Genomic DNA, 27897 nt, shown 5'->3' on the forward strand with positions numbered 1-27897 from the left:
GCATAGCTGAGCACTTACTGTGCTTATCTCAGGCTATCTTTACCACCTAGAATCCTCTTCTCAAACACCCATGCTCACATACCTAAAGCCTTCCCATGTTAATATAATTCTTTAGCAGAGATGTTCTGTTAATTCCCCATTTGAGTAAAATAATCCATGGAGAACACACACATAGGGCCTAACATAAAGTCCTGAATGAACGTTAACAATTTATTATACACATCATCATCTCTGTTTCCTTTTCCCATCATACATAGATAGCTAACAAGAATTAAAATTTCCAGGAGGTACAAAAAAATACCGATTGGTTTATTAGATTACAAACAGTGGTAAAATGGACACAAAGCCAGTTAGAGCAGGCCATCTTCACATCCTCCCCTACCTGCCAGTGCACTCCCTCTGCAGCTCAGGGTTCGAGAGCCAGGCCCTCCTCCCCCTCACTGTTCACCTGCCGTGGGAACAAGAACAGCTGTGGAGGAACCCAGGACAACGTCAGAGGTGACTCAGTACTGTCAAAAATGCCATCCCTAAAGTCTCTGAGTTGGAAGCGGGCAGGAACAAACACAGGGCTGGAGGGGCTGGGGACCAGTCTCTAGGGCTCCTTACCCATGATGCTCCAGACCTTTGTCCCCGTCTCATCCCCAGTAGGGACCATCATCAGGCTATGACAGTTTGAGGAAAAAGGGTAGATGATTCTAGAACCACATGTGGCTTCCAAACCCTTTACCAGAGTTAGTAAAAGCCCTGGGGGTCTCCAGTTCAGGACTGGGGGAGCCATACTCTCCTTCCCACCCAAGAGATGAAAAGGAATTCCTGGGCACAGATCCATGCTGCTCTTAAATCTCCACATCACTCTCCTTGTCGTTATCATGGTCTCCATCATAGAATTCATTGGGTGCTTCCGGCCTGCAAAGCAAGGACAAGAGATTAGGAACCCACTCTTCAAGTTCCAGACTCCTCCCAGCACCCTCCTCAGAGTCAATTCTCTGTTATTCTTCTCCAAAGTCAGTTCCTCTCCTCTTGCTGGCAGGAACTTACTGCAATCCACGTATCTGATACATGGAGACTTCTGTGTGCTAGGTACTGCTGTAGGGCTCAGCAAAAGAGCAGAGAATCATCCAGACACGGTTTCCACCAATGTCTCAAAGTTTACCTCATGAGACCAGCAATAACAAAGCAAAGGAATGAATACAGTAACTTCAAACGGTGGAGTGTCCTACATGACTGAGTCTGATGTGAACAAGAGGATGACATTTTACCTACAATTGCCAGGAGAGACTGTTCTGAGAATGAAATGCCTGACTTCTGTGAAGAAGCTGGCCAGGCAATGATCTCAGGAAGGTTGTGTCAAGCCACAAGAAAACCAAGTCCAGAAATCACAAGATCCAAGGAAACTGAGCCATTCCAGAATGACAAGGAGGCCAGGACTATTGGGGGTCATGTGGGCAGACAAAAGTAGTTTCAGAAGATGAGGTAAGGGATCTGTGTGCAGCTTGATGTTTTCAAGCTGTTGCTTCTAAGTGCAAGGAGAAGGAAAGTTTTTCGGGAAGACTGACATGATGTTGAACTCCCCTGGCAAGGGAAGTGACAGCGATACAGGGTCAGTAGGCACTCGACACTGGCCTCCCTCTCTGTGGAAAACTAATCTCTGAAAGAGAGAACTAGAAGGTCACTGAAGAGAAGCTAAGGAACTAAAGGCAGACAAGGTCTTGTCTACTCAGTAAGCTAAGCCCATCTCTATCACCTCTGAAAGCCCCGGGCAAAAGGAGGGGAGTCAATGTTTAGGACTGAGTCTCAGCCCTGATATGAACTGCAGAACCCTAGGAAAGTTCCTTCATCTTTCTGAGCCTTGGATTCCTCCTCTAGTCATCAGTGGATAAGAGCCACCTCTTAGGCTGTCCCATGGCAACAGAACGATAACATGAAGTACTTCATGTGGAGCCCAGAGCTTTGCAAAGGCGCTAACTCGTTGTGGCCACTCTGCAAGTCATATGTTAGCTGGAGCCAGAGCAGCCAGTGGCCTGATGGTGAGGCGAGGCTTAGAACAGAAAGAAGCTCCTGCTGGCTGTCCTGAAGGCTGAATAATGCAGAGATGAGAACCAGAAGTGAGCACGTGACTATAGAAGAAAAAGTCAAACCTAGACAAAAAGGAGAACTCAGAAACAGGTGTTGCCAAACCAACTAAGACAGTGGAAATCAGTTTCTGGAAGCCCAGCTTTAGAGATCACGAGATGCAAGGAGATAATGGTCAGAAGGAGCCTGAGCCAGATGTTCGATACTTCCTCACCCAAGCCAGGGAATAAGGGGTTACCCACAGGGGAGAGAGACTGGGGAAGTCCAAGGGCCAGAGTGGTCAAGACCAAGTCCAGAGGACAGAGTGGAGGCCAGAATTCCACAACCTAGAAGCAAGTTCTAGAAGGAACTGAGAAGTCATCCACGTCTGCAGCAGAGCCCAACATCAACTCAGTGGTCTCAGTCCTGTAAGACCTGTTCCCCTACTAAGTCCATCTCTCTCTCTCTATCTCTCCTTTCTCTTTTTGTTTATAAAGATTGATTTATTTATTATATACAATTGTTCTGCCTACATGACAGAGGAGGGCTCCAGATCTCATTATAGATGGTTCTGAGCCGCCATATGGTTGCTGGGAATTGAACTCAGGACCTCTGGAAGAGCAGCCAGTGCTCTTAACCTCTGAGCCATCTCTCCAGCCCTCTCTTTCTTTTCTTCCTTCCTTCCTTCCTTCCTTCCTTCCTTCCTTCCTTCCTTCCTTCCTTCCTTCCTTCCTTCCTTCCTTCCTTTCTCTCTCTCTCTCTCTCTCTCTCTCTCTCTCTCTCTCTCTCTCTCTCTCTCTCCCTTCCTTCCTTCTCTTTTGTGTTCTCTCTCTCTCTCTCTCTCTCTCTCTCTCTCTCTCTCTCTCTCTCTCTCTCTCTCTCTCCCCCTTCTGGATTCTGTTGTTCATTTTCTTAAGTTTCCAGAAATTTCTTCAAGAATTAACAAACAGCAAAATATATATATATATAATCTTTCCCTCCCTATTTCATTCTAGCTACAAATATTTCAACATAGATCTAAGAAAGATTATTTACACACACACTTCACTCAATACAATTCTCAAACCTGGAGAAGACAGCTGAACAAATAAACCTAAGAACCCTACAAAACAGAATGTGGGCAGTGACATGTCTGGTTCAATGCTCAGGACTGAGGAAAATGCTGGCAAGAATGTAAATAGGGAGCTGGAGAGACGGCGCCACGGTTAAAAGTACCTCCCTGCTATTGCAGGGGACCCGAGTTCTCTTCCCGGCACCCACATGGCAGCTCACAACCACCTTTAACTCTAGTCCCAGGGGATCTGACACCCTCTTCTGGCCTTAGCAGGCACCAGGCACACAGTGGTGCCATAAATACATGCAGGTGAAACACCATACACATAAAATAAAATAAATGAATCTAAAAATAAATAAAAGGTTTAAAAACAAGAATGTAAATAAACCACTGAAGACTTTTTAAAAGGCAATTTGACAGCAAATATAAAAAGTTTTACTACATACATATGGCCTTTGCCCTAACACCAACAATTCTGAGAATCTGACCCACTCCAACAAGCATGCAAAGATGTATACCTAGGGGATTCGGGGTCACATTCTTTACTACTTTAATAGTAGTGGAGTGGGGGAGGGATAATGTAACTATCCATGAGCGGTAATTGATTACATTATGCTCTCACCACACAATGGTGAGAAAATACCGATGCTATACACACTGACACGGAAGAATCTTTTTAAAAGAAAGAAACAGGCAAATGCAAGTCAGAGCAACATACAGTGAATACTCTTATTTGTATTAACAAAAAATTTATAAACAAGCTAGGTAGGGTGGGACATGCCTTTAGCCCAGCATTTAGGAAGCTGAGGCAGAGAATTATCATGAACTCAGGGCCAGCCTGGGCTATGATAGTGAAACCCAATCTCAAAAACACCAAGAAAGAACCAGGCATGGTGGCTCATGCCTTTAAACCCAGTACAAAAGAGGCAGAGGCAGGAGGATCTCTGATTTCGAGGCCAGACTGGTCTGCACAAAGAAAAACAACAACGGCGACAATAAAAATAAATAAATAAATAAATAAATAGATAAAGCATCAAAGAAAAAAAAGTAACTACGTAAATAAACTTCTGCACGTGTGCATGTGCATGTAGAGGTATTCTTATAATCTATGGAAAATGATCTGTCCAAAAAGACTTAAGTCAAACCATGAAGAGTGGTTACTTTCATGGAATGATTCTGGGACTGTGTGAAAAAGAACATATTTTGATGCTGTTTATACCATTTTCAATAAATATGCTGTTGTGTTATTAGAAGTGTCAAAAGGTAGAAAACTTGCAGCTTTCTCCTTTAGAGGAGAAAAGCCGGGCCTGATGAAAGAGCGTCTTCCGTTGACTTTTCCACTCGGAAGTCTCCTCTGCAAACCTGAGTTAGCAAACCCCTGCTCTCAAGGCCCTGCCCCAGACCTGCTGTAGTTCTCCTCGGGCCCTCTCTCTTCTGCGTCAGCCTCATCGGTCCTGTCATATGTCAGGAGGTCTGCAGGGACATCATGAATCTGGACACTCGGTGCATGGTTCAGCATCTTCAAGTTCTCAAAGATTGTCTGGCGGATCTGGTCCAGATACTAGTTGAGAGGAAAGAAAAGCCAGCAGCTCCTGGGTGATCCCCAGAAAACACACCCTTCTCTCTGCCTTCTACCCTGACCGTCCTGGCTTTAAGTAGTATTTCGAGTTCAGACAGTTGACACCTGTCTTGTCTTTATCCTGGGCTGCCCTGAGATGGTAAGAGAGACAGCGACAGCCAGAACTTCCTTCTCTCGCTTTCTCCTACTTCCCACCTCCCGGACCTCTCCTGAGTCCTCTTCATCGCCATGTCCAGCGTCTCCAAGCTGCTAACCTGTCGTGAGTTCTGATTCTCGATGCGGGTGCTGACGTCTGGATGGAGCGTGAAGTCTGGGGCAAAGTACTCGAAGTATTCTTAGAGATAAGAAGGGATTGGGAGAGGGGATGAACCATTAGTATGGCTGAGATACAAAAAGGTAAGTCCCATCTTACTTAGGACATTCCCATCTCCTTTCCCATCCTGGTCCCCATGTATTAAGTTATTTGCTCTGCTCTGAGCCCAGGGGTTTAATCTGCAGAGCTCCTAGAACGCACCATTTCCCATCTGCCTTCAAACAAGGTCATTCTGGGGACTGGTGAGAATGGTGCCCTTGTGGAGGCATCATGAGGTGGACCTTACCACTATAGGGAAGTTCTTCACTAATGGCCTCTTCTACCAGCAGAGATGTTTCATAAGTCCTGAAACCAGCAAGCAGGGGGAGTTAGGCTGACCATGTGGGCTACAAGGACCATCCCTCCAATTTCAGGGAGTCCATAGCAAACCACAAAAGAGAAAGAGAACAGAGTACTCACCAGCACCTGGCAACGTTTCGGACAGTGTAGCCACCACCACCCAGCACTAGGAGAGGGATATTGAAGCTCTTGACATATTCAACACATTCCCTGTTAGAAGCAATCAGAGGACTGATTGGTGAATCCAAGACATGTGACCCCAGGATTAAATGTTGGGCAAAGAGACTGGCAAATCAATGTTCTCTGTGTCGTTCTGGGTAGAATTTACAGTGTGGCATTCTTTGGGTGTGATTGCTGGTGTAGATGTGTGTGTGAGTCTTCAGGTGTGTGTCAGTGCATGTGTGCTGATGCCTACATGTGTATACTGGGGATGTGTTATGTGGGTGCACATGTACAGAGGAGGCAGAAGACAGAAGTGTTGTTTTAAAGGTACTATCCACGTGGGTTTTTTTGGCCTTCCCAAGTAGGCTAAACTGGCTGGCCACCAAGCTCTATGAATCTTCTTGTCTCTACCTCACCAGGGCTAGGATTATGGATCATAACTGCATGCCACTGGGCCTGGCATCCTGACATGGGTTCTGGGGATCAAACCCAAGTCTTCATGCTTGTGTAACAAGCACTTTTACTGAGTGTGCTACTCACCCTGTCCCCACCCGACGCCCTCCCGCCTCTGAGCTGTATGTTCAGGACTAGTGTACTCTAAGGGCTGGAGAGGTGACGCAGCAGTTAAGGGTGTTACTGCTCTTCCTGAGAACCAGAGTTTCAGTTCCCACCATGTACACTGGACAGCTCACAATCACCTGTAACTCTAGCTCCAGGAGATACAATACCCACTTCTGGCGCTCATACAAAAACACTCACATGCATGCGCGCGCACACACACAAATGAATGAGTAAAAAAAATTCTTTAAAAACATTAGCATACCTTAATATTTTGTGTCTCGATAATTATTTTAAAATAAAGCACACCTGTGGTGGTAATCTAATTGTATTGAAATATTATTTTGATTTGTACTGAAATATTAATTTGATTGTATGTTAATAAATAAAGTTGTCTGGGGGTCAGAGCTATTAGAGCCATAGCAAGAGTGTGGCGGTGGTGGCACACGCCTTTAATCCCATAGATATCTGTGTGTTCAGGGTCAGAGCTATTAGAGCCATAGCAAGAGTGTGGCGGTGGTGGCACACGCCTTTAATCCCATAAGATCTCTGTGTGTTCAGGGATACAGCCAGCATTGGAGACATATGCCTTTAAGACCTAGGGGGCTATACATTCAGACAGTGACGAGGCAGTCATGTGTTTGGGTTTACAACCAATGAGAAGGCAGAACAACATACTTTAAAAATACGAACCGACAGGAGGTAGGTCTCTTTTCGCGAAGCTGGGACAGCAGGAGGAAGGGTGAGATTTTAGCTCTGAGCTCTGACCTCTCGGCTTTCTCTTTTACATTGTTTCTGTGTTTCTTATTTAATAAGACGGTTGGTTACATCTACATCTGGCGCCCAACGTGACAAGAATCCATTAAAAACTGCTTGGCTTGGCGGCAGGTCCGCTTTCCCGCAAGGGCGGCAGGCGGCCCGCGGCGGCGGCGGCAGCGGCGGCACACGGCGGCCGGCGGCGATCGGCTTGTTAGTCCGAGCTGCTGGCGTCCTAGTCCGGGTAGCAACTTCTAGCCCGGGCCTAGGTCTGTGAGCAGCTTGCCTAAAGCCGGTGCTACAAACAACTCAGACCTGCCCTGCCTGTAAAGCCAACGCACGTGGTCGGAGCTTAAGGAAGCCAGACCCAAGCCTTGACTCGGCACAAGAGGGAACACGTGGCTGCATTTAAGCTTTAGCCGGCTACGCTTTCTTGTGCGTTCTCTCTTCTCTCTCTCTCTCTCTCTCTCTCTCTCTCTCTCTCTCTCTCTCTCTCTCTCTCTCTCTCTGGATTTACACCTGGGACACTAGGTGGCTGCTTTGAAAATCCCCTCGGATTTCTACTGTTCTACGCAGATTTGGTAAGTCATAATATATCAGATATTTTAAAGGAAACTATCTAAAAGAGAATTTTTTTTCCACATTAAAAAACAAATGGGTTTTATGTGTGCATTGGAAGAAAATTGGTTTTTGTTCGAAATTTTAGGCAGTCTGGCAATGGAACAACTATATAATATTAGTATTGGTGGAATTATGCACCTCATCACTATAATAATCCACATTTTAATATTTAAAAAGATAGTCCATTTAAGTGCCAGGATAACAGCGTTAGAAGAACTTGTTAAACCTGTAAAAATTCAGACAGAAGAAATTAACAGTGAAGTTGTTTCAAGTCGGGATCATAAGGTTGCAGAAAGAAAGCCTGTTTTCACACAGTCACCCTTAATTTATCCTGTAACAGTACAGCAGATGCCTGATCAAATAGCTACACAAAATACTTGGGCTCCAATTGAAATGTTGGATTTAAAAAGGTTTAAGGAGGCAATAGTATCTTATGGCATGCATTCCCCATATGTAAAGCAAATGTTAAACACTTGGTCAACATATAATAGGATAGTACCACAGGACTGGCGGGACCTCGCACAAGGTGTTCTGGAACCCAGCCAGAGACTTCAATTTCTGACTTGGTTTAAGGAGGAGGCTAAAAACATAGAAAAACAGTGGAGGGATAAAGGAGTACAAGTTTGCCAGGATCAGCTTATGGGCGAAGGCCAATATGCTTCAGCACAAGCACAATGTTTATATGATGTCCAAACCCTAATTTTATGTCGAACGGCAGCCTTGAATGCATGGGACAAAGTTGAGGAACCAGGAAAAAAATCTGAGTCATTTACAAAGGTGAAGCAAGGCCCAAAAGAGTCTTTTACAGATTTTTTACAAAGACTGGCTTCAGCAGTAAAGAGAACGGTCTCGGATTCAGAAGCTGGTAAGGCAATAATTGAATCTTTGGCCTTTGAGAATTCGAATGCAGCATGCAAAAGAATAATCAGGCCATTAAGGGCAAGATCTGCACCTATGGAAGATTGGATTAGAGAAACAATTAATGTTGAAGCTGATGAGCATGATGATACATGGGTAGGAGAAGTAATTTCAAAAGGTTTGAGGAGTGTTAGATGTTTTGGATGTGGAAAGCAAGGACATTTGAAAAGGGACTGTAGACAGGTCATTTCCAGAAACAATGTTTCTTCAAGGAACAATGGCAACAGAATGCCCCTTCCTTCTGGAGTATGCAGAAGGTGTGGTAAGGGAAAACACTGGACCAACGAATGTAGATCAACAAAGGACAGACAGGGTAATCCTTTGCCTCAGTCTTCGGGAAACTCCCAGAGGGGCCTCAGGCAGGCCCCCAGTGCAAATCCAGTTCAAACCTTTCCGGCAGCCATAGAGGAAATGCCTGCTCTGGAGAGCGATTAAATAACCAAATGCCTATTGGAATAAATCATGCTGGTCAGAATGATGAAACAGAGAGAATAGAAAATTCAGGAGAAAACATAAAGAAAATTTTTTGGCAAACTTCTATTAATGAACAAAGACCAAAATTAACGATAAAAATAAATGGTGTTTTGTTGTCTGGTCTGGTAGACACAGGTGCGGACGTTACCATAATTGCACCAGAATTTTGGCATCCAACTTGGCCTCTTCAGGAGGTAAACGTTCAACTGTTAGGAATTGGGACATTATCTCAGGTGAAACAGAGTGCAAGATGGCTCGAATGTATAGGTCCAGAAGGACAGAGAGGAAAATTAAAACCATATGTGGCTAACATAACTATGAACCTGTGGGGTCGAGACTTGTTGCAACAATGGAATACTCAGATTAACATCCCTCCAATCTCAGAAACAAATCATAAACTAGCACATGTTACTGAGAGAAATATTAGAAGATATTGTTCTAATGAGTGGTCACCAGCCATCCATATTATACAAGAACAGGGCACAATAACTGATGATCTTCCAAAGACACCAACAGCTCTACCTTTAAAATGGTTAACAGACAAGCCTGTATGGGTCCAGCAATGGCCTTTAACAACAGAGAAACTCCAGGCTTTAGAAGAGCTGGTAGAAGAACAGTTAAATGCTCAGCATATTGAAGAATCAACCAGCCCTTGGAATTCTCCTGTATTTGTTATTAAAAAGAAATCTGGTAAATGGAGAATGGTAACAGACCTTAGGGCAATTAACAAAGTAATTCAGCCAATGGGTTCTCTACAATCTGGGATGCCTTTGCCTACTCTGTTACCAAAAGGATGGCCTCTCATAGTTATTGATTTAAAAGACTGTTTCTTTTCAATACCCTTACAAGAAAAAGACAGAGAAAGATTTGCTTTTACAGTGCCTACTTATAATAATTCTCAACCAGTTAAAAGATTTCAATGGAGGGTCCTCCCACAGGGAATGTTGAATAGCCCAACTCTGTGCCAATATTTTGTACAACAGCCATTGGAAGTGATACGTAAAAAATTTCCTAAATCTATAATTTATCATTATATGGACGATATTTTACTAGCTGACTCAAATGCAGATACTTTAGAAATAATGTTTGAAGAAGTAAAGAAAATTTTGCCTCGCTGGGGATTACAAATTGCTCCTGAAAAGATACAAAGAGGAGATTCTATTAATTATTTAGGATATAAAATAGAGCTACAAAAAATTAGACCCCAAAAGGTGCAAATTCGGAGAGATAGACTACAGACTCTTAATGACTTTCAAAGATTATTTGGAGATATTTCTCATCTACGAACTATTGTTGGGGTAAAAAATGATGAACTGACTAATTTGTTCAAAACCTTAGAAGGTGACAAGGACTTAAATAGTCCAAGAGAATTATCACCTGAAGCTGAGAAAGAATTAGCCTTGGTAGAAAAGAAAGTGCATGAAGGACACGTGAATCGTATTGATCCAAAGCTGGATTGCATTTTGGTTATCTTACCTTCTAGGCGTTCTCCTACTGGAATATTAATGCAGAGGGAAGATATTATATTGGAATGGATATTTTTACCAAATAAACCAAATAAAAAATTAAAAACTTATGTGGAAAAAATCTCTGACTTGATTTACAAAGGAAAAATGAGACTTCGTCAATTAGCAGGCATAGACCCAGCAGAAATTGTCGTACCATTAACTAAGGAGGACATTGAAAAATTATGGACAGAAAGTGAACCTTGGCAAAGAGCTTGCAGTAATTTTTTGGGAGAAATTAACAGCAAATATCCCAAAAGCAATAGAATTGATCTTATAAAGAGAGCTGAATGGATCTTGCCTCGAATTGTACGGCAAAAACCCATATCTGGAGTTCGTACATTTTATACAGATGCCAACAAAGAAGGAAAGGCAGGTTACAAATCAGAAAATTTAAGTAAAGTGGTTCAAAGTCCGTATAATTCAGTGCAAAAATCAGAATTGTATGCTATTCTGTTGGTATTAATGGATTTTTCAGAACCTCTCAACATAGTAACTGACTCTCAGTATGCTGAAAGAGTGGTGTTACATATTGAGACTGCAGAATTTATCCCTGATGCTTCAGAATTAACTTCACTATTTATTCAATTACAAGATACAATCAGGAAAAGGAATCATCCTTTATATATAACTCACATTCGATCCCATACTGGTCTGCCAGGCCCTCTAGCACAAGGCAATGAAGAGATTGATAAATTATTGATAGGAAATGTGCTGGAGGCCTCAGAATTTCATAAAAAACATCACGTTAATAGTAAAGGTTTAAAAAAGGATTTTTCCATAACCTGGCAACAAGCCAAAGAAATAATAAAGAAATGTCCTACTTGTTCCTTCTACAATCAGACGCCATTACCAGCAGGATGTAACCCAAAGGGTACTCAGAGAAATGAAATCTGGCAGATGGACGTGTTTCACTTTGCAGAATTTGGAAAATTGAAATATGTACACCACACTATCGATACTTATTCAGGATTTCAATGGGCAACTGCTTTGAGTTCTGAAAAAGCTGATTCTGTAATCACTCATTTGCTAGAAGTTATGGCCATCATGGGTATACCTGCACAAATCAAAACTGACAATGCTCCATCATATGTCTCTGTTAAAATGAAACAGTTTTTTGCTTATTACAATATAAAGCATATTACAGGCATACCACATAATCCTACAGGTCAAGCAGTTATAGAAAGATCAAACAGAACTCTAAAGGATATGCTAAATAAACAGAAATGGGTAACAAAAACCCCCAGAAATAGACTGCATAATGCTCTTCTAACTTTGAATTTTCTGAATGCCAATGAGAAAGGAACAACAGCTGCAGAGAGACATTGGATAATAGAAAAAACTACAGAATTAAATCAGCCTATATACTTTAAGGATGTGCTGACCTCAGAATGGAAACCAGGGTATGTATTACATTGGGGACGTGGTTTTGCTTTTATTTCTACAGGAGAAGATAAGCTGTGGGTACCATCAAAATTGATAAAGGTTCGATTTGAACAAGAGAGACCTCTTAATTAGAGGAGGTGATAGTTCATCAACCAGCATGAACATCCAATTTAAACTAACTTGTATCAATAACACATGCCTTTTCATTTAATCTGATAATAACTTGTCAAAAGGAAACATCCCCAAAATTAGTCTTGGGGAAAGGTTTTTGTTTTTGTCTTTTAGGAGAATGAAGGTTAAGGAATCTGAAGAACACTGGACAAATGAGACAACTGAAGAAAAGGGACAAATCATCTATCCCAAGAAACAGAGTGAAACGGTGTATGGGTATATATTATCTAAAAAAAATTTTATGTCTTCCTAAATGTTTGTTTCTGCTTTTCTCTAAAGATTTAACACTATTGGTCTTCTAACAGTCCCAGTTCAATTAAAATTTAAAGCTGACTTTGGAGTTGGAGAATGGCTCTCTCCTTCTTTAAAATCAAGCATGTTGTTAAAAGGAAAATGCAAACTCCCTGTATCATGCCAGAATAAGAGCCATTTTCTGCTATGGTACAGGACAAAAGCAAAATTAATTAAGGGACTATTCTATTACTAATCTCAACTCTTTGATTCTATTCTGATTCTTTAAACTGTTCTCAAAGTATAAATTTTATATCAAAATTTACAAGATTAATATATATTATATTAATATATATATACATTTTAAACTTTGTTAAGATATGAATGGTCACATAGAGTACTAACTAATTCTAGAAAAAAGGCTAGCTGCATATATATGTTTTTGTGTTCGAGTCTCTTATCAGTTTTCTGCAGGAAATCACGGCCTGGCCTAACATCAACTGAAGTCTCCAGAAAGAAGATGGGGCCCCACAACAACAACAATTCCACGTGGACAATAATAATATTAAGCTGACAAACATCATCCACAGATCAGCTATGAACTACAAGATGCTCAGAGCAATTTTGAGATGACTAGCTGAGATGATTCAGTCTCAAAGACTACTTGAATAAGGACTTGAGATAAACCCTAAACTTTGGCATTATACACAGACTGGATAATGAAGGATATAGTTACCTCTCCTAGAATTTGACAATTAACCTAAAATTTTTCTTTCAGGATAAAGAAAACTTCGCCCATACCCAGCAGGAAGCAATTTTAAGAATACGACGCCCACATTCCCAAAGAGGTGGTGTGGGGCGGGTGGTTTTTTGGTCTTTTTAATGGGTTTTGGGTCTGGGATAATTTTCAGTATTTAGGGGGGTTGGTTACAAGTTATTGTCAAGGGTTAGGAAAAAGGCTAAGCAAAGGAGATTAGATTTAAGGTTCTTGTTTAAAAAAAAAAAAAAAAAAAAAAGAAAGAAAGAAAGAAAGAAGGAAAAAAAAAAAAAAGAAAGAAAAGAGAAAGACAATTACTAGTTTTAAATACTTTACATTGGATTGAATTGTTTTATATTGTACACAAATTTGAAACTGATATTGTTAGAAAATGCTATATGTATATTTCTAATTGTATTTATTCCATCCATTTAACAATGTAATGCAAATTTCTGATCCTTGAATGTTATTATTATCAACTATCAGGATATAAAGAAATGAAAGCTAGTAGTTAGACATTATCATAGAACTTGTAGTCATATTAGATATGTTTTAAAAATTGAGCAGAGATGTTTTAGACAGGTCATCTTCAAACCCTTCAGAGATCTACAGAATATGGCATTTAAAATGTTTTAATAACTTAGAAAATTTTTCTTTTTTGAGACATGTCGGCTCCTGGCAGTACCAATCTACTTTAGAGAAAATATGGGCATTGAAGAAACTGCATATGGAGTCAACTTTCATTCTGGCAAAAGTTAGCCACTGGACAACAAAGTATCCTCGAATCAACAGGACAAAATGGACAGACAGATCACGAAACAAGGGACTACTGATTCTTGCCAAAACAAGTGTGGTTATGGCTTTATCAAAAGGCATCTTCTGAGGCCAGGACAATATGGCCCCATCCCTGAAGTGGCCTTCGCATCCGGAAAAGGTACAGTGCCCTTTTCTTCGAAGGCAGCTTAACAGGCAGAGGGCCGATGGATTCTGTTGTTCAATGGAACAGCAGCTGAAAGCTCATGCCTCTCAAAAGTAGACTGGCATTTAATAGAGGGATGTGGAGAAGAAGGGGATGCTGAGATGAAGCCATATATACACAGCCAAGAAGAATGGACAGCTGAATTAAAAAACTGTCAACAATTTCCAGAATTTAAAATCCTGAATCATGACAGGACACTAGTGGAATTCAGGTGTTTCTGGTACGTGGACTGCTCTCACCCAATGTGAGGTTGAACTGTTGACCTTGTGTACATCCTACTTCACAAATGAGTCTGTCAGATACACTAAGCCTATAGGCTGAAGATGATGCCCCAACACTGCGGAGAAACCTCAGGTGACTGCCCAGGCAGCTGGCTGTTTCTGTCAACTCACAAAATTTTTTTGGAAGTTGCTTGCATGCACTTCCTGTTTTTATTTTTGTTAGCTAATATTATTCCCTTCTTGGGTCTCTGAGGGAGTTGAAGATTAGTTAGTTATGGTTGAAGATTAGTTAGTTATAGTTGAAAATTAATTAGGATAGAAAGTACATTAGATACATCTTGGAATTATCAAAATAGGATAGATAATGGAATTATTTTCTCTGATTCGTCAAATACCTGTTTAGGTATTTATTACTTGTATATATTGTATATAGTTATTGTACTTTTGTATATAGTTTTTCTTTTGTTAGTCATAACCTTTTGCTTTTTTTCTTTTTATTAAAATAGAAAAGGGGAAATGTGGTGGTAATCTAATTGTATTGAAATATTATTTTGATTTGTACTGAAATATTAATTTGATTGTATGTTAATAAATAAAGTTGTCTGGGGGTCAGAGCTATTAGAGCCATAGCAAGAGTGTGGCGGTGGTGGCACACGCCTTTAATCCCATAGATATCTGTGTGTTCAGGGTCAGAGCTATTAGAGCCATAGCAAGAGTGTGGCGGTGGTGGCACACGCCTTTAATCCCATAAGATCTCTGTGTGTTCAGGGATACAGCCAGCATTGGAGACATATGCCTTTAAGACCTAGGGGGCTGTACATTCAGACAGTGACGAGGCAGTCATGTGTTTGGGTTTACAACCAATGAGAAGGCAGAACAACATACTTTAAAAATACGAACCGACAGGAGGTAGGTCTCTTTTCGCGAAGCTGGGACAGCAGGAGGAAGGGTGAGATTTTAGCTCTGAGCTCTGACCTCTCGGCTTTCTCTTTTACATTGTTTCTGTGTTTCTTATTTAATAAGACGGTTGGTTACATCTACACACACCCTCACTCTGCCCTGCTTAATATTCTCCCTGGCACCTGACCTGCTATTCATCTGCTCTCCTCAGTGTCCCAGCCAGACTGTCCTAATCTTCAGTGTACATCTTCAAACCCCTTACTTCTCTCTATCACCACATCCCCACCCAAACAATGTTAATGGCTTCCTAACTGGCTTCCCACTACCCATCCTGTGCCCCAACTCCTGCCCCAAACCTTTCTTCATTTAGCAGAGAACAATCACTTCAAACTCACTGACCCATGTCACTGCCCTGTTTAAAATCCTTCAACAGTTTTCTGTCATCCATGGTCTAATAGCTCTGCACAATCTCAACCTGGCCAGCTTTCAGCACCTCACTGCGTTCTGACCTCACTGGCTTTACTTCCTCCCCAACATGACAGCAGCTTTTTCCGGTCTTAGGGCTTTCCGCTGGCCCTTCTCGTTGCTTGGGGCAGGATTCTCTGTTCTCCTTTTATGGCTCACTCCTTCTTAGTCTCCAGGTCTCAGGTCCCATTTCAACTTCTCAGAAAACCCCTCCCAAAGCACGCTGTCCATAGTAAAAATTCCCAAGCCAGGTGTGGTGACCCGAGCTTGTAATCCCAGAATTTGGGACACTAAGATAGGAGGATCACAAGTTCAAAATCAGCCTGTGCCACACAGTAAGATCTTAAAAAAAATAAGTATAATTAAAAAGTTGTTACCCTGTCTTGTTATTTTTCCTTCATTGGATTTTTGTTGTTTTGTTTGTAGTATGTGTATTTACGTATGGCAAGGATGCGCACACACGCGCGCACATGCGCACACACACACACACACACACACACACACACTCACGATGATAATGATGATGATGATGATGATGATGATAAAATACAACTTTAAATAAGAACAACAAGAACAAGAAGGAAGGCAGTTCTCACCCATGTCCTCGTATGCTGAGATTGAAACAGCCCAATCGATCACAGCCGAGGGAGTCAGCTCCACACTGCAAGAAAGAAAAACCCAGATGGCTACGGTAACATGAATGATCAGAAAACCAGTGTCCTCTACTGTCCTCCCTCACCACTTTGGGGAACTTATGCTTCCCCCATCTCCTTCCTCAAGCCCAGGAAAGCCCTCTTGGGGAGGCGTGGCGAACAGCATTACCTGGAGCACGATGCACGTAGGTTGGTAGAAGTCCACCACCTGGCTGATGACCGGCTGGAAAAGGTGCTTGTAACCTGGGAGAGGGCCAAAGGTGGGCAACCTGGCACCCCAAGGGGATGGGGAGACAGGGAACAAAAGGAAAAAGGGGGTTGAGAGAGCATGTAGCCCAGGAAAGGGGCAACCCACAGAACCAGCCACTGGTTCTGAACTTCGGGAGGGTGCCACAAACTGCTGTGAGTGACTGACAACCTTCTTCCCAGAGAAATAAATAAGTAAGTGAAACACACACATACATAATATATTGCATACAAATTCCAGGGGTTCACGGTCCCTCCGAAGGTCATTCACCCTTGGCCCAGCAATAGGCAATACCAGGCAGAAGAGGGTTAATTGAAAGAGAAAGAAGGGGAAAGTGAGCATGGGAGGTCATCAGTACTTACTCTGGTCATCAATGCCGTCCCGTAAGGGCACATTGAGACAATAGTAGCGGCCACTCTCTGCTCCAACTTCATACATGTCACCTATAGAAAAGTGGGTAGAGCAGCCATGCACGGTAAGTTTCCATCACACAGCTGTTCCTTCTGTGCCCTCTAAGGCTCCAATACAGGGGCACAGCTATATAACTCAGGCTGGCCAGGAACCTGCTTGCTACATTGCTCAGGCTAGCTTTGAACTCTCACTTCCCCTGCCTTCATCTGCTGATTGCTGGGATTACAGATCTGTGCCTTCCTGCCTGGTTCATGCCTGGTGTCCATGGAGGTCAGAAGAGGGCATCAGATCTTCTGGAACTGGGAGTTACAGACAGTTGTGAGCTGCCATGTGAGTGCTGGGAACAGAACCTGGGTCCTCTGCAAGGACCCAGTAAATGCTCTTCACAGCTGAGTCATCTCTCCAGTCCCTGATCTTTCCTTCTTTCTCTCTCTCTCTATATATATATATTTTTTCCTCTGAGATGGAGTCTAGCTATGTATACCAGACTGGCCTCAAACTTCAGGCAACCCTCCCACCTTAGCCTCCTGAGCCTGCCTACTGGGAAAACAGGCATATGCCATCACACTCATTTCAACAAATATTTCTGAGGAACTACTGTGTGCTAAGATGTTTATGAGGCTTAACGGATACAGCAATGAGTAGGCTTAATGAAATTGCACCAAGGTCATACTTTTGGGGTACATAAGGAAGGAGAATGTGGTGGTTTGAATAACAGTGACCCCCACAGGCATATCTGAATGCTTAGTCATCAGGGAGTGGCACTGCCAGAGAGGGATTGGGAAGTGCAGCCTTGTTTGAGAAAGTATCACCTTGGGTGGGCTTTGAGGTTCCAAAAGTCCAAGCCAAGCCCAGAGTGTCTCTGCCTAGGGATCAGGATGTAGCTCTCAACTACTGCTGCAGAGCCTGCCTGCATGCTGCCCTGCTCCCCACCATGATGACAATGGACTACACCTCCGAAACTGTAAGGCAGCCCCCAGTGAAATGCTTTCTTTCATAAGGCTTCTCTGAGGAAAGGACATAATACAGAAGGCTAAGGAGCCGGTCATGGCAACGAGCTGAAGGATGGCCAGGTGCAGTGGTACGTGCCTGTAATACCATCATTCAGGATGCTGATTATATTGGATTCTGAGTTCAAGCCTAGCCTGGGCTACAGAGCAAGACCCCCGTCTCAAAACAACACACACACACAAACCACAGTGATGCCATTCCCTACCTGTGCCAGGAAAGAAGTAATTTCCGTACTTGTGGAACGACACAGTCATGACCCGGTCAGTGAGGTAGAAGGCTTCCTGAACCCCATCACCATGGTGGATGTCGATATCAATGTAGAGCACCCGAGGGTGGTACCTGGTGTGAGGACAAAGCTGTGGTCTGGGGAAGAGGTGAATACCCCATCTTCTCCCCAACACAAGCTCTGGAATTAGTTAGGGTCTGCTCTGGCCAAGTCACTTGAAACCTCATCCCACCACGTTTCCTCCAGGCAGCCCTGGCCTTCATCCTGAAGTCTAGAGACGGGGAGGAAAAAGGATGCGCAGAGGAGGCTGAAATGCGAGTGGGCAGCAGGGAACACACTGTGGTACGAGGAAGAAGCCACTTGAGAAAAGCATCACTGACTTGAGAGAAGCCGGTGGGGCAGGAGGCCAGGGCTGGGGCCAAGGCCTGGGGGACTCATCCCAGTCTCTACAGCCTCCCCTTCTCCCCCGGGAGTACTTACTTGAGCAGCTCCAGGATACCAATTACAATGTCATTGACGTAGCAGAAGCCGGAGGCCTGGGGGAGATGGTTTCATAAGCAGAGGAACAATTCTTCTCCCCCAACACTGTCATTCTGACCACCTACAGTGGTAGCCAGTCCTCCCCACTGCAGCCTTACCTCAAACTTCTTGGCATGGTGTAGACCACCAGCCCAGTTGATGGCAATATCACAGATCTGAAAGACAAATGCCCATTCAGTCTTCTTCCTGCCCACCACTGAAGCTGGGTTCCGTGTCAAGGCTGCATGTGGTCCTGAGTCTGGAGACCCACCGGCAATGGGACCAGGACTAGGGGCTACATCACCTTGTTGTTCAGCTGCGTTGCTCCTTGCAGAGATGCGCCTGTGTAACGGGAGCAGAACTCGAAGAGCCCGGGAAACACTGGGCTGCAGGGAAGAGAGTCCAGTTACACCCCTCTTGCCGCTGTCCACCTCCTTCCCCACCCAAACTCCAGTTACCACCAGCTACCAGCTCCCCTCTCCTCCTCCACACCTGAGTCATCTTCAGACTTATTCCACAAAGACCTTAGACCAAATCATAAGAATGCTCAACTGCCAGGGAGTTTGTACCCTCCCTGGGAAGCAAAGCCAACAGCTTCTAGGTTCTTGGGTATACAAGAAAACGTGAATAAACTGAGCTGTAAGAGGTTGGTTCATCAGAGGATGTGTATGTGCACCACACTTTGACATAACGTGCAATGATATTCCTTATGGTTACACATGTTAAAAAAAAAGTGCATTCCCATTTGTGTGAAACACTAACAATGAGACAACTAACTGAAGGCCTTTAGCTCACTGTTAGCACAATAAGGCACAAGTCACCTACAAACTGTATATCTACACTTACGTAACATTCTAGAAACGACAAATACAAAGATAGAGATCAGATCAATAGTTGCTTGGAGCTGAGGTGGAGAGAAGGGATTGACCACATTTGTAGAGTGAAGGAAATATCCAGTAGCCTGATGTACTCTATCAACTCTCAGAAACACGACACCTCAGAGCTGGGAAGACAGCTTGGCCAGTTAAAGTGCTTGTGTTACAAGCAGGAGGACCTGATTAGAACTTAGGAACCCATGTAAAGGGTCAAGTTTGGGGGCTTATGCTTCTAATCCCAGCTCTGGGGAGGCAGATCTAAGGGGGTTACTGGCTAGTCAGCCTAGACTATCTAGTTCAAGACCAGTGAGAGACCTTGTTTAAAACATCCAGGTAGCAGCTGGGTGGTGGTGGTGCACGCCTTTAATCCCAATGCTCAGGAGGCAGAGGCAAGGGGATCTCTGTGAGTCTGAGGCCAGCCTAGTGTACGGAGTGAGTTCTAGCACAGCCAGGGCTGTTACACAGAGAAACCTTGAAAAAAAAAAAAATCAAGGTGGCCAGGTGTGGTGGTGCATGCCTTTAATCTCAGCACTCTGGAGGCAGAAGCAGGCAGATCTCTGTAAATTCAAGGCCAGCCTACAGAGTGAGTCCCAGAACAGCCAGAGCTACATAGAGACAAAACAACATCAAAAACATAAACAAGGTGGATAGCACTTGAGAAGTGACGCCCAATGCTGCCCTCTGGCCTCCACATATACACACCTCCATATACATGAATACACACACACTCACACACAGGGAGGTGGGGGAGGAGGGGGGAGGTAGGAACCACATGTAACACCAGTTCCAAAAGATCTTCCAGCCTTCAGGAGAACCCTCACACATGGCACGGCATTCACTCACACAGATGCATACATGCTCATAAATTTGTGTTTGATAAGTAGAAAACTAAGCAAACTGAAAAAAAAAAAATGTAATTATCAATTCTGGGAAAAACAAAAAGTTATACAGAAAAATAGATTAAATAACAGTAGTACTATTTGGCACCTTAGTTATAACAATGTAAGCATAGCTGGGTGGTGGTGGCACACGCCTTTAGTCCCAGCACTTAAGAGGCAGAGGCAGGAGAAACTCTATGAGTTCAAGGCCAGCCTGGTCAACAGGGCAAGTTCCAGGACAGCCATGGCTACACAGAGAGAAACTCTGTCTCAAAAAATCAAAATAATAATAATAATAATGTAAGCACAGAACACTGATAAATTTTAAAATGTGAAGCCTGGGTGTGGTGTAGACATACTTAATTCCAGAATTCAGGACCAGAGGCCAGACAATCTCTGTGAGCTTGTGGTTAGACTGTCTATAGAGGGAGTTCTAGGCCAGGCAAGGCTACACAATCAGACCCTGTCTCAAAAAAAAAAAAAAAAAAAAAAAAAAGCTGAGGCTAGATGTAGTGGCTCACCCTATAATCATAGCATTCTGAAGTAGACAAAGGAGGCCAGGAGTTCAGGTCATCTTTGGCCATACAACCTAGGCTCCAGAGGCCCTGTCTCTAAACAAATAAATACACAAACATACAAATAAGGAAGCATCAAGATGGTCTAGCAGATGGGGGAGGAAGGGGAGGGCACTTGCCACCAAGTCTGATGACCTGGATAGAGTCTGTGGAACCCATACAGAGATCTACTTCCACAGGCTGTCCTCTGACCTACACACATGTACTACCCCTCCAAAAATAAGTAAATCAATGAAAAAATAAATTTCCAAGGAAATAAACACATCAGTGATATAAACTGTGATATTACTGCATTGTGAACTGGGAGAAAGAGGAACAGTGGGATAGTATGAGAAAATGAATTGCTCATACCCCACACCTATGGCTTATTAGACAACACCTAAAATTGATAGAAGAAACAGCAATAAGAGATAATACAGTAGAGAAGTATGGTTGTAAGCCAGATTCAGAAGGCTGACAACCCACATTCACCTATGTAGTTGATGATGGTGAGGCTGGGTGGACACGCTGTTTAACCGTCTATACCCTGATACCCTTATCTGTACAAAGGAGCCTATAGTAAGCCCTGCTTGATGAGGGGCTGTTGATATTAAGAAAATGGCTGCAAAGCATTTAAAATAGTACCTAGCATATAGTAGGTGTTATCTAAATATTACAGGTTAGTAGGAGTAGCAATGGTAAAGTCACTTTATTATTTTGAAATATAGAGATAAACAGCAGAGCTGGGTATGGTGACGTAAGCCTTTAATCCCAGCACATGGAAAGCAGAGGCAGAATAATCTGAGTTCGAGGCCAGCCTGGTCTATAGAGCTAATTCTAGGATATCCAGGGCTACACTGAGAAACCCTGTCTCAAAAAAACAAACAAACAAAAAACGATAAACATCTGAAGAAACAGGTAAAGGATAAAGTGGGAAGAGAGATTTATGGATGGAATTGCTTCTTTCCCAAAATATAATTTAGCTGTGAATATTACATTACTTATTTTAAAATTACAGTTTTTGTTCTTTGAAACGGAATCTCACTTTAACCCAGACGGATCTAGAACTTACTATGTAGACCAGGTTAGCCTCAGATCTATGGCAAGCCTCCTGCCCCAGCCTTCTCAGCTGGTATGACAGGCTTAGCCATTATGTCAAGAAGCAACTTGAAATTAATTTTAAAACAGAAGGGAGAAAAAGTGGGGGGAAAAAACAACCCTGATTCTCTGAAACACAGAACACAGATAAACACGGTTTATGTTGGAGGGACAACTGACAGATCACAAATGCCCAGAGGGAGCATTCCCTGACTTCCCCAGAACATTTCAGCTTAAGAGCTGACTCTGCAGTCTCAGACCTGGGACGTGAACTCAGAAGAAGCAGCAGAAACGATTTAAAAAGGAAGAAAGAAATGAACACCAAAGGAGCAGCACACTGTGTCCAGGACAGAAGTGCGGACCAATGCTGTCAGGGAAAGGTTCATGGGAAGTCAAGCCACACACCCAGAATCCCAGCACTGACAGGCTGAGGTGGGGAGACCACCAGTTCAATGATAGCCTGGGTTACATAAGAAGATCCTGTTTGGAAAAACAAAACAAACAAAAACAAGAGGAAGAAGGGAAGAAAGTGGGGGAAGTCTGATGACTCAGCAGTTAAGGCTGTTAAGTGGTTACTCTTCTAGATCTGAGTTCAGCTGCCAGCACCCACATCAGGAGACCTGTAACTCCACCTCTGGGATACAAAGACCTCTTCTGGCCTCCACAGGGACCCACACATGACATACACACACATATACATATATACACACATAGTAAAATTTTAAAAGGATTTTTCAAAGAAAAGAAAGGGTAAGTGGAGAACCACATGGAAGTGGTGAGTGAAGGCTGAGAAGGCTTTGAAAAGACTGAATGGAGAGCTCCGAGCATTCCTATGCTGTGGGAGTGAGGTGTGCGAATCAGGGGGAAAGGTGCTCAGGGCAATCTAAGGAACTCGCCTTCATCCTGCAGCCCCAACTACTTGCCATTCGGCTCTTTCAGTGAAACAGATTAGGAAATTGGCTTGCAAACCTGGGGTCTGAGTCAGACGTGGTGGAGTAAGATTTATTCTAACACTCAGGAGCCTGTAGCAGATTCTGTTTTAGAGGGCTTTCAGGATCACAAGTTCAAGGCCAACCTGGGGCCATGAGGCAAGACCTTGCCCCAAAACAAACAAAAAATCTGGGCTCTGGATCAGAGTCCTAACACATCCATTCATCAGTTAGGTCATTCAAGTTAAACTTCCAAATTTCCCCATACCTCCCTTTACTTAGATGCAACACCAGGCAAAGGGCTATCACAGTCCAGTGTTGCCGTGAGAATTAATCAAATGTTATTTGCAGCCCTCAGGAGATGCATAAATCAGGTAGGGACTTATTAAACAACAGGTTTATAGGAAACAACATAGAGGACCAACAACCTTGTTTCTTCAAGAAATAAATTCAAAGTGGAGACGGGAAAGACACAGATTAAGTGTCAAGAGACCAAATGAATGTGCAGCTCTTGTTTGGATCCTGATTTAAATAAAATGCATCTCTCTCACACACACACAAAGAAAGAGAGACATTTAAATACTGACTGCATATTTCATTAAAGAATTACTTTTAAAAAATTACTGTTAAATTTTATTATATTGGTGTTATATTGATATTTTTAAAAAATATTTACGGATAAAAGTATGTGGCATCTGGGATCTGCTTTAAAATCATGTAACATGAGGGATACAAGTGAATTAAGACTGCCCGGGTACGGAAGAACATGCTGGAACCCCAGCACTTGGAGGCTAAAGCAGGATTTCAAGTTCAAGGCCAGCATTTACTAAATAATGAGGCCTGTCTAATTTACTAATTAATGAGGGGAAAAAGAAGAAAGAGTAGTCATTGACTTCTAAGTGTGGAAGCTGGGTAAAGAATATACACAGATTCACTATTCTAGTCTACTTTCAAGAATGTTAAAAGTTTTAATGAAAAATTTAAACAGTATCCAGTATGGTGGCGTATGCCTTTAATCAAAGAACAGGAGAGGCAGTTGGATCTCTGTGAGTTTGAAGCCAGCCTGGTCTACAGAGTGAGTTCTAGACCACCCTGTCTCACAGGTAAATAAATGAATAAGAAAACAAAACAAACAGGATTGAGTACTCAGTAGCTGCTATGTTATTATCTTTTATTAAGGTACCCCAGAGTTGCCCATTCTCTAGAGTCCCAACCCTGAGTCTCCTGTCTACAATACAAGCTCAGTGTTAACCTGATCTAATTAGGGATGTAGCTTATCAACAGAAAGCCTGAGTAACAGCACAAAGGACTGGATTCAATCCCTAGTGTCATTAAAAAAAAAAAAAAATTATTTTTAAATTAAAAACTAGTCCTGTCATTCCCTGGTTTTACTGACCTTCATCTATTACAGGAATAAAATCATTGATTTACAATATAACTGTTTACTTTTAAAAACAAACAAAACAAAAACAGGATCTCATTTCATAGCATAGGCTGGCCCTCAACTAGCAGCTCTCTTGCCTCTGCCTCCTAAGTGCCCAGATTACGTATGTGAGCCATCTCAGGCTTCCTACTTTAGAAAGGCCCACTCATCTCCTGGGCCTCCACTCAGACCACTCTTCTCTTCAGGTTCTCAGCTGCCCCTCTGCTACTCCCCAGAGAAGCCGTACTCCGCCCTACCACAGCCTCATGGCACATGTTGTCCCTCCGACCCACCACATCTCTCCCGTCACCCTCCAGTCATCTTTCAGACCTCAACTCAATCTCTAGTATTTCATCTAAGACCAGCCCTGCCCTAAAGCTAGGTAATTCTGCCACATATACACCCTTACAAAGTCAGTCATGTATTTCTCCACAAGACTTACTTAGCAAAGGTACAATTTTAAAATTTGGTCATTTTTCTTCGGCACTGTATCCTTCATACTCAGCACAGGGCCTGGCCTAGACAGAGCAAATGTCTAGTAGGTATTTTGTTTGCTTTTGGTTTTTTAAGACAGGGTTTCTCTGTGTAGCTTTGGAGCCTGTCCTGGAACTCACTCTGTAGACCAGGCTGGCCTCAAACTCACAGAGATCCGCCTGCTTCCAAGCCTCCTGAGTGCTGGGATTAAAAGGTGTGCGCCACCACCGCTCAGCTGACTGGTAATATTGACTGAACCATCAAATGAGGGAAGGATAGTTCATTGACTAGTAGACACCTTCCACTGCTGCCGTACATAAGCCCGCACTGAAGAGCCCTGCCTCACAGTGCCGGACAACAAAATCCCGTGCTTCCCTCACCAGTCATCACCCACGTTGAAGGCGTTTAGGCTCTTGGTGAAACCCTGCATATTGGTGGGGCTCACTCTCTGCAGGAAGTCGATGTAGTCCTCCGAGTGGAAGCGGCACATGTCGTGCTGGGAGGCCTGATAGGGCTTGAAGACCTGGGGATGGAAGACAGAAGCTGAAGTTGTTATCTGAGCACCGCCTGAGTACTAGGGGAATTTCTATACGGCCTTAATCTTATCTTTGAGGGCAGGATACCTACAGGGCAGGAATTCCTCCCAGGTGGACTAGCCAAAACAGGACCAGCCCATGAGAGACCAACTAACTAGACAAGACCTCACTCAATTATCACTCCTCGTAAACACGGAATGAGACTCCCAATGCCATGGCAGGTGACAATTGCCATGGAAACAACTGGAAAGCAAAAAAGGAAGAGAGTGCCTGAATTCCCAGAAATTTTCCACCATACACACCACACACACACACACACACACACATATATATATATGTATATGAATATATAATCCCTTTTTATGTCTATTTCTCACTTCATTTTTACTCTATATCTATAAATTATTTTAATTAAAATTATATTTTAATATTTTATAATTTAATAATATTATATTTTAATTAAAATTTGTGTGTGTGTGTGTGTATGGATGGGGTGGGATAGGTGGGTATACATGCCACAGTGAAGTCAGGGATAACTTAGATGTCAATTCTCTCCTTTCACCATGTGGGTTTCAGGGTTCAGGCTCAGGTCATCAGGCTTGGAAGCTGGCACCTGAGCCCTCTGAACCATCACTCCAACCCCTATGATAACCTCTTGATTCCTAAGAGGTGAGAGGTTTGTCTCCCACTTATATTCTTGGCCAAGAATGAAGGCCCCTTTCAGTGCTCCTTTGACACATAGTCTTGTTTTCACAATTGGGGGGGGGGGAGGTCAGGGGGAGGCCTAGTGTAGATGCAAAACCTGGTACCAAATCCAGGCCGTGCTGTGCCAGTCCCGGGCTGAGCCCATCACACTGAACCCAGCCCTGGAGGCTGTCCCAAACACATAAAACAATCTTCCTACCCCCGTTCCTTGTTACTCTGCGCCGACTCTAGGACTGAGGATGAGATGCTATTAGCTAGGCAAGCTGCTTTTCTCAAGACCCTTGAAGACCACTCCATCTCATCCCTCCTCAGCCCAGTCTCCCTATCCTCTCAGCCCACTTCTCCTGGCCCACCTGCCTGTTCCTAGCTTTCCTGGTTCCCTCTATACTTATCTCCTCTCTTAAACCTGGATTCTGTTCTCTTCTCTGGGTTTTTCACCACGGGATCAAATCTGAGATATATGACAATCTAGCTGAAATCCAAAGTCCTAAACCAAAGACTGATTATCCTTGGTGGGGGTAGAGGTGGCGGTTCAAACAATGGTTTGAAAATTGCACAGAAAACACTTTTTTCTCTCCTAGAAAAAGGACTCACAGACAATTTTAGGGGATTCATAGACTCACACTAATACCACCTCCGTCTTTTCTATACCCAAACCACTGCCTGTGCCCACACACTCTGATTACATGTTGAATATCTTCATGGTACATAAGGGCCGGGCTTGCTAGTTTCCCATTTCACAGCTAGAAATTCCAAGCTGGGGAGAAACAGTACCTGCATAACATGGCAGACGGAGAGTTGAGCAGAACCATATAGTAATAATATTATTTTATTATTCATAATAATTCTATATTAAAAAGTAAATTCCTGCCAGAAGGTGGTGGTGCACACCTTTAATCCCAGCACTCAGAGTCAGAGGCAGGAGGATCTCTGAGTTCAAGACCAGCCTAGTCTACAGAGTGAGTTCCAGGACAGCCAGGGCTACAGAGAAACCCTGTCAAAAAAAAAAAAACAACCATATTCTCTACACATATACACCACAAAGAAGTGCAGAGCTGTCTCCAAGAGTTATCCTAGCTCCTTTCGGGTAAATGGACAGAGGAGAAGGAGCAGGAATTATGGGAAAATCTCACTAGAAAATATACTCCCAACCCTCATCCTCAGTCCTGCCCCACTATCCACTCTACAAGGCAGAGGGGCTAGACGTGTATTTCAGTGGCAAAACATTCAACATGTGTGAAACCCTGGGTTCGACCCACTAACACGTAAATAAAATAAAATGAGGTGAAGGAATAAACCTGTCTTCAAAGTGTCCCCCCAGCCACGGGCTGGTTTGCCCTCAAGTTAAAAGGGTGTCCCACCTAAGGTCAAAAATGTATCTCCCGTTACGCCGGGGGGGGGGGGGGGGGACACCGCCACTCAGTACCACCACCACCACTGCCAGGCACACAGGGAATGTCGCCGGTGCCTTCTATCCTGCCCCCCGCCTGGGGTAGGTTGCACCTATGTCCAGCCCACCTAGCCTAAGGCCGCAGCTCGCTCCCAGGCCCAAACCCCCAGAGAAGCGGCAGGACTCACGATCATCTTCTTATAGAGACCATAATGCAGGACCAGGCTATGAGTCAATGCCAGGCGATGGGGCTTCATCGGGTGCCCAGCTCCTGGGGGTAGGGAAAGAAAGAGTTGGTCAGTTCCCACCCCGAGAGTTGCAGCCCTTCCCACGAAACCTCTCCTCCCGCACAACCCTGTGCCCTACCGTAGTGGAAGTTGCCCACGTCGGGGTCGTAGAAATACGCCACGGTCTTGGCCATGGTGCTGGGGGACCAGGCCCCGAGCCTCAGCCGCCCGCCCGCCCGCCGCCGCCGGCCGCCAGCCCCACCCCCGCCGTGCGTGCTGCGCAAGCACGCAGCCTACCTC

At 43.6% G+C, this 27897-nt stretch overlaps 1 protein-coding gene across 1 annotated transcript; it reads right to left on the reverse strand.

The window, feature by feature from the left end:
- Positions 1-189: 189 nt before the first annotated feature.
- Positions 190-27882, reverse strand: Hdac3 (histone deacetylase 3). The gene is made up of 15 exons (XM_042263802.2): positions 27737-27882; positions 27559-27641; positions 25120-25262; positions 18813-18894; positions 18628-18684; positions 18470-18525; positions 17969-18102; positions 16704-16784; positions 16264-16337; positions 16038-16102; positions 5458-5547; positions 5285-5343; positions 4940-5019; positions 4510-4667; positions 190-906 (listed from the first exon to the last, which is right to left on the reverse strand). The coding sequence occupies exons 1-15, from the start codon at positions 27789-27791 to the stop codon at positions 837-839; spliced, it is 1287 nt and encodes a 428-aa protein (XP_042119736.1). The 5' UTR covers positions 27792-27882; the 3' UTR covers positions 190-836.
- Between the last annotated feature and the right edge of the window lie 15 nt (positions 27883-27897).

This window comes from Peromyscus maniculatus, chromosome 19 (genome assembly GCF_049852395.1).
Source record: "Peromyscus maniculatus bairdii isolate BWxNUB_F1_BW_parent chromosome 19, HU_Pman_BW_mat_3.1, whole genome shotgun sequence".
Classification (NCBI taxonomy): Eukaryota; Metazoa; Chordata; class Mammalia; order Rodentia; family Cricetidae; genus Peromyscus; species Peromyscus maniculatus.

What these genes read in the sequence shown, in the direction of transcription:
- Hdac3 (XM_042263802.2), bottom strand. Translation starts at nt 27,791, where the DNA reads ATGGCCAAGACCGTGGCGTATTTCTACGACCCCGACGTGGGCAACTTC. An exon ending in GTCTCTATAAGAAGATGATC is followed by an intron (nt 25,263 to 27,558) that starts GTGAGTCCTGCC and finishes TTCCATCCCCAG; the next exon opens with GTCTTCAAGCCCTATCAGGC. An exon ending in CCCGAGGAGAACTACAGCAG is followed by an intron (nt 907 to 4,509) that starts GTCTGGGGCAGG and finishes CTTGCTTTGCAG; the next exon opens with GCCGGAAGCACCCAATGAAT.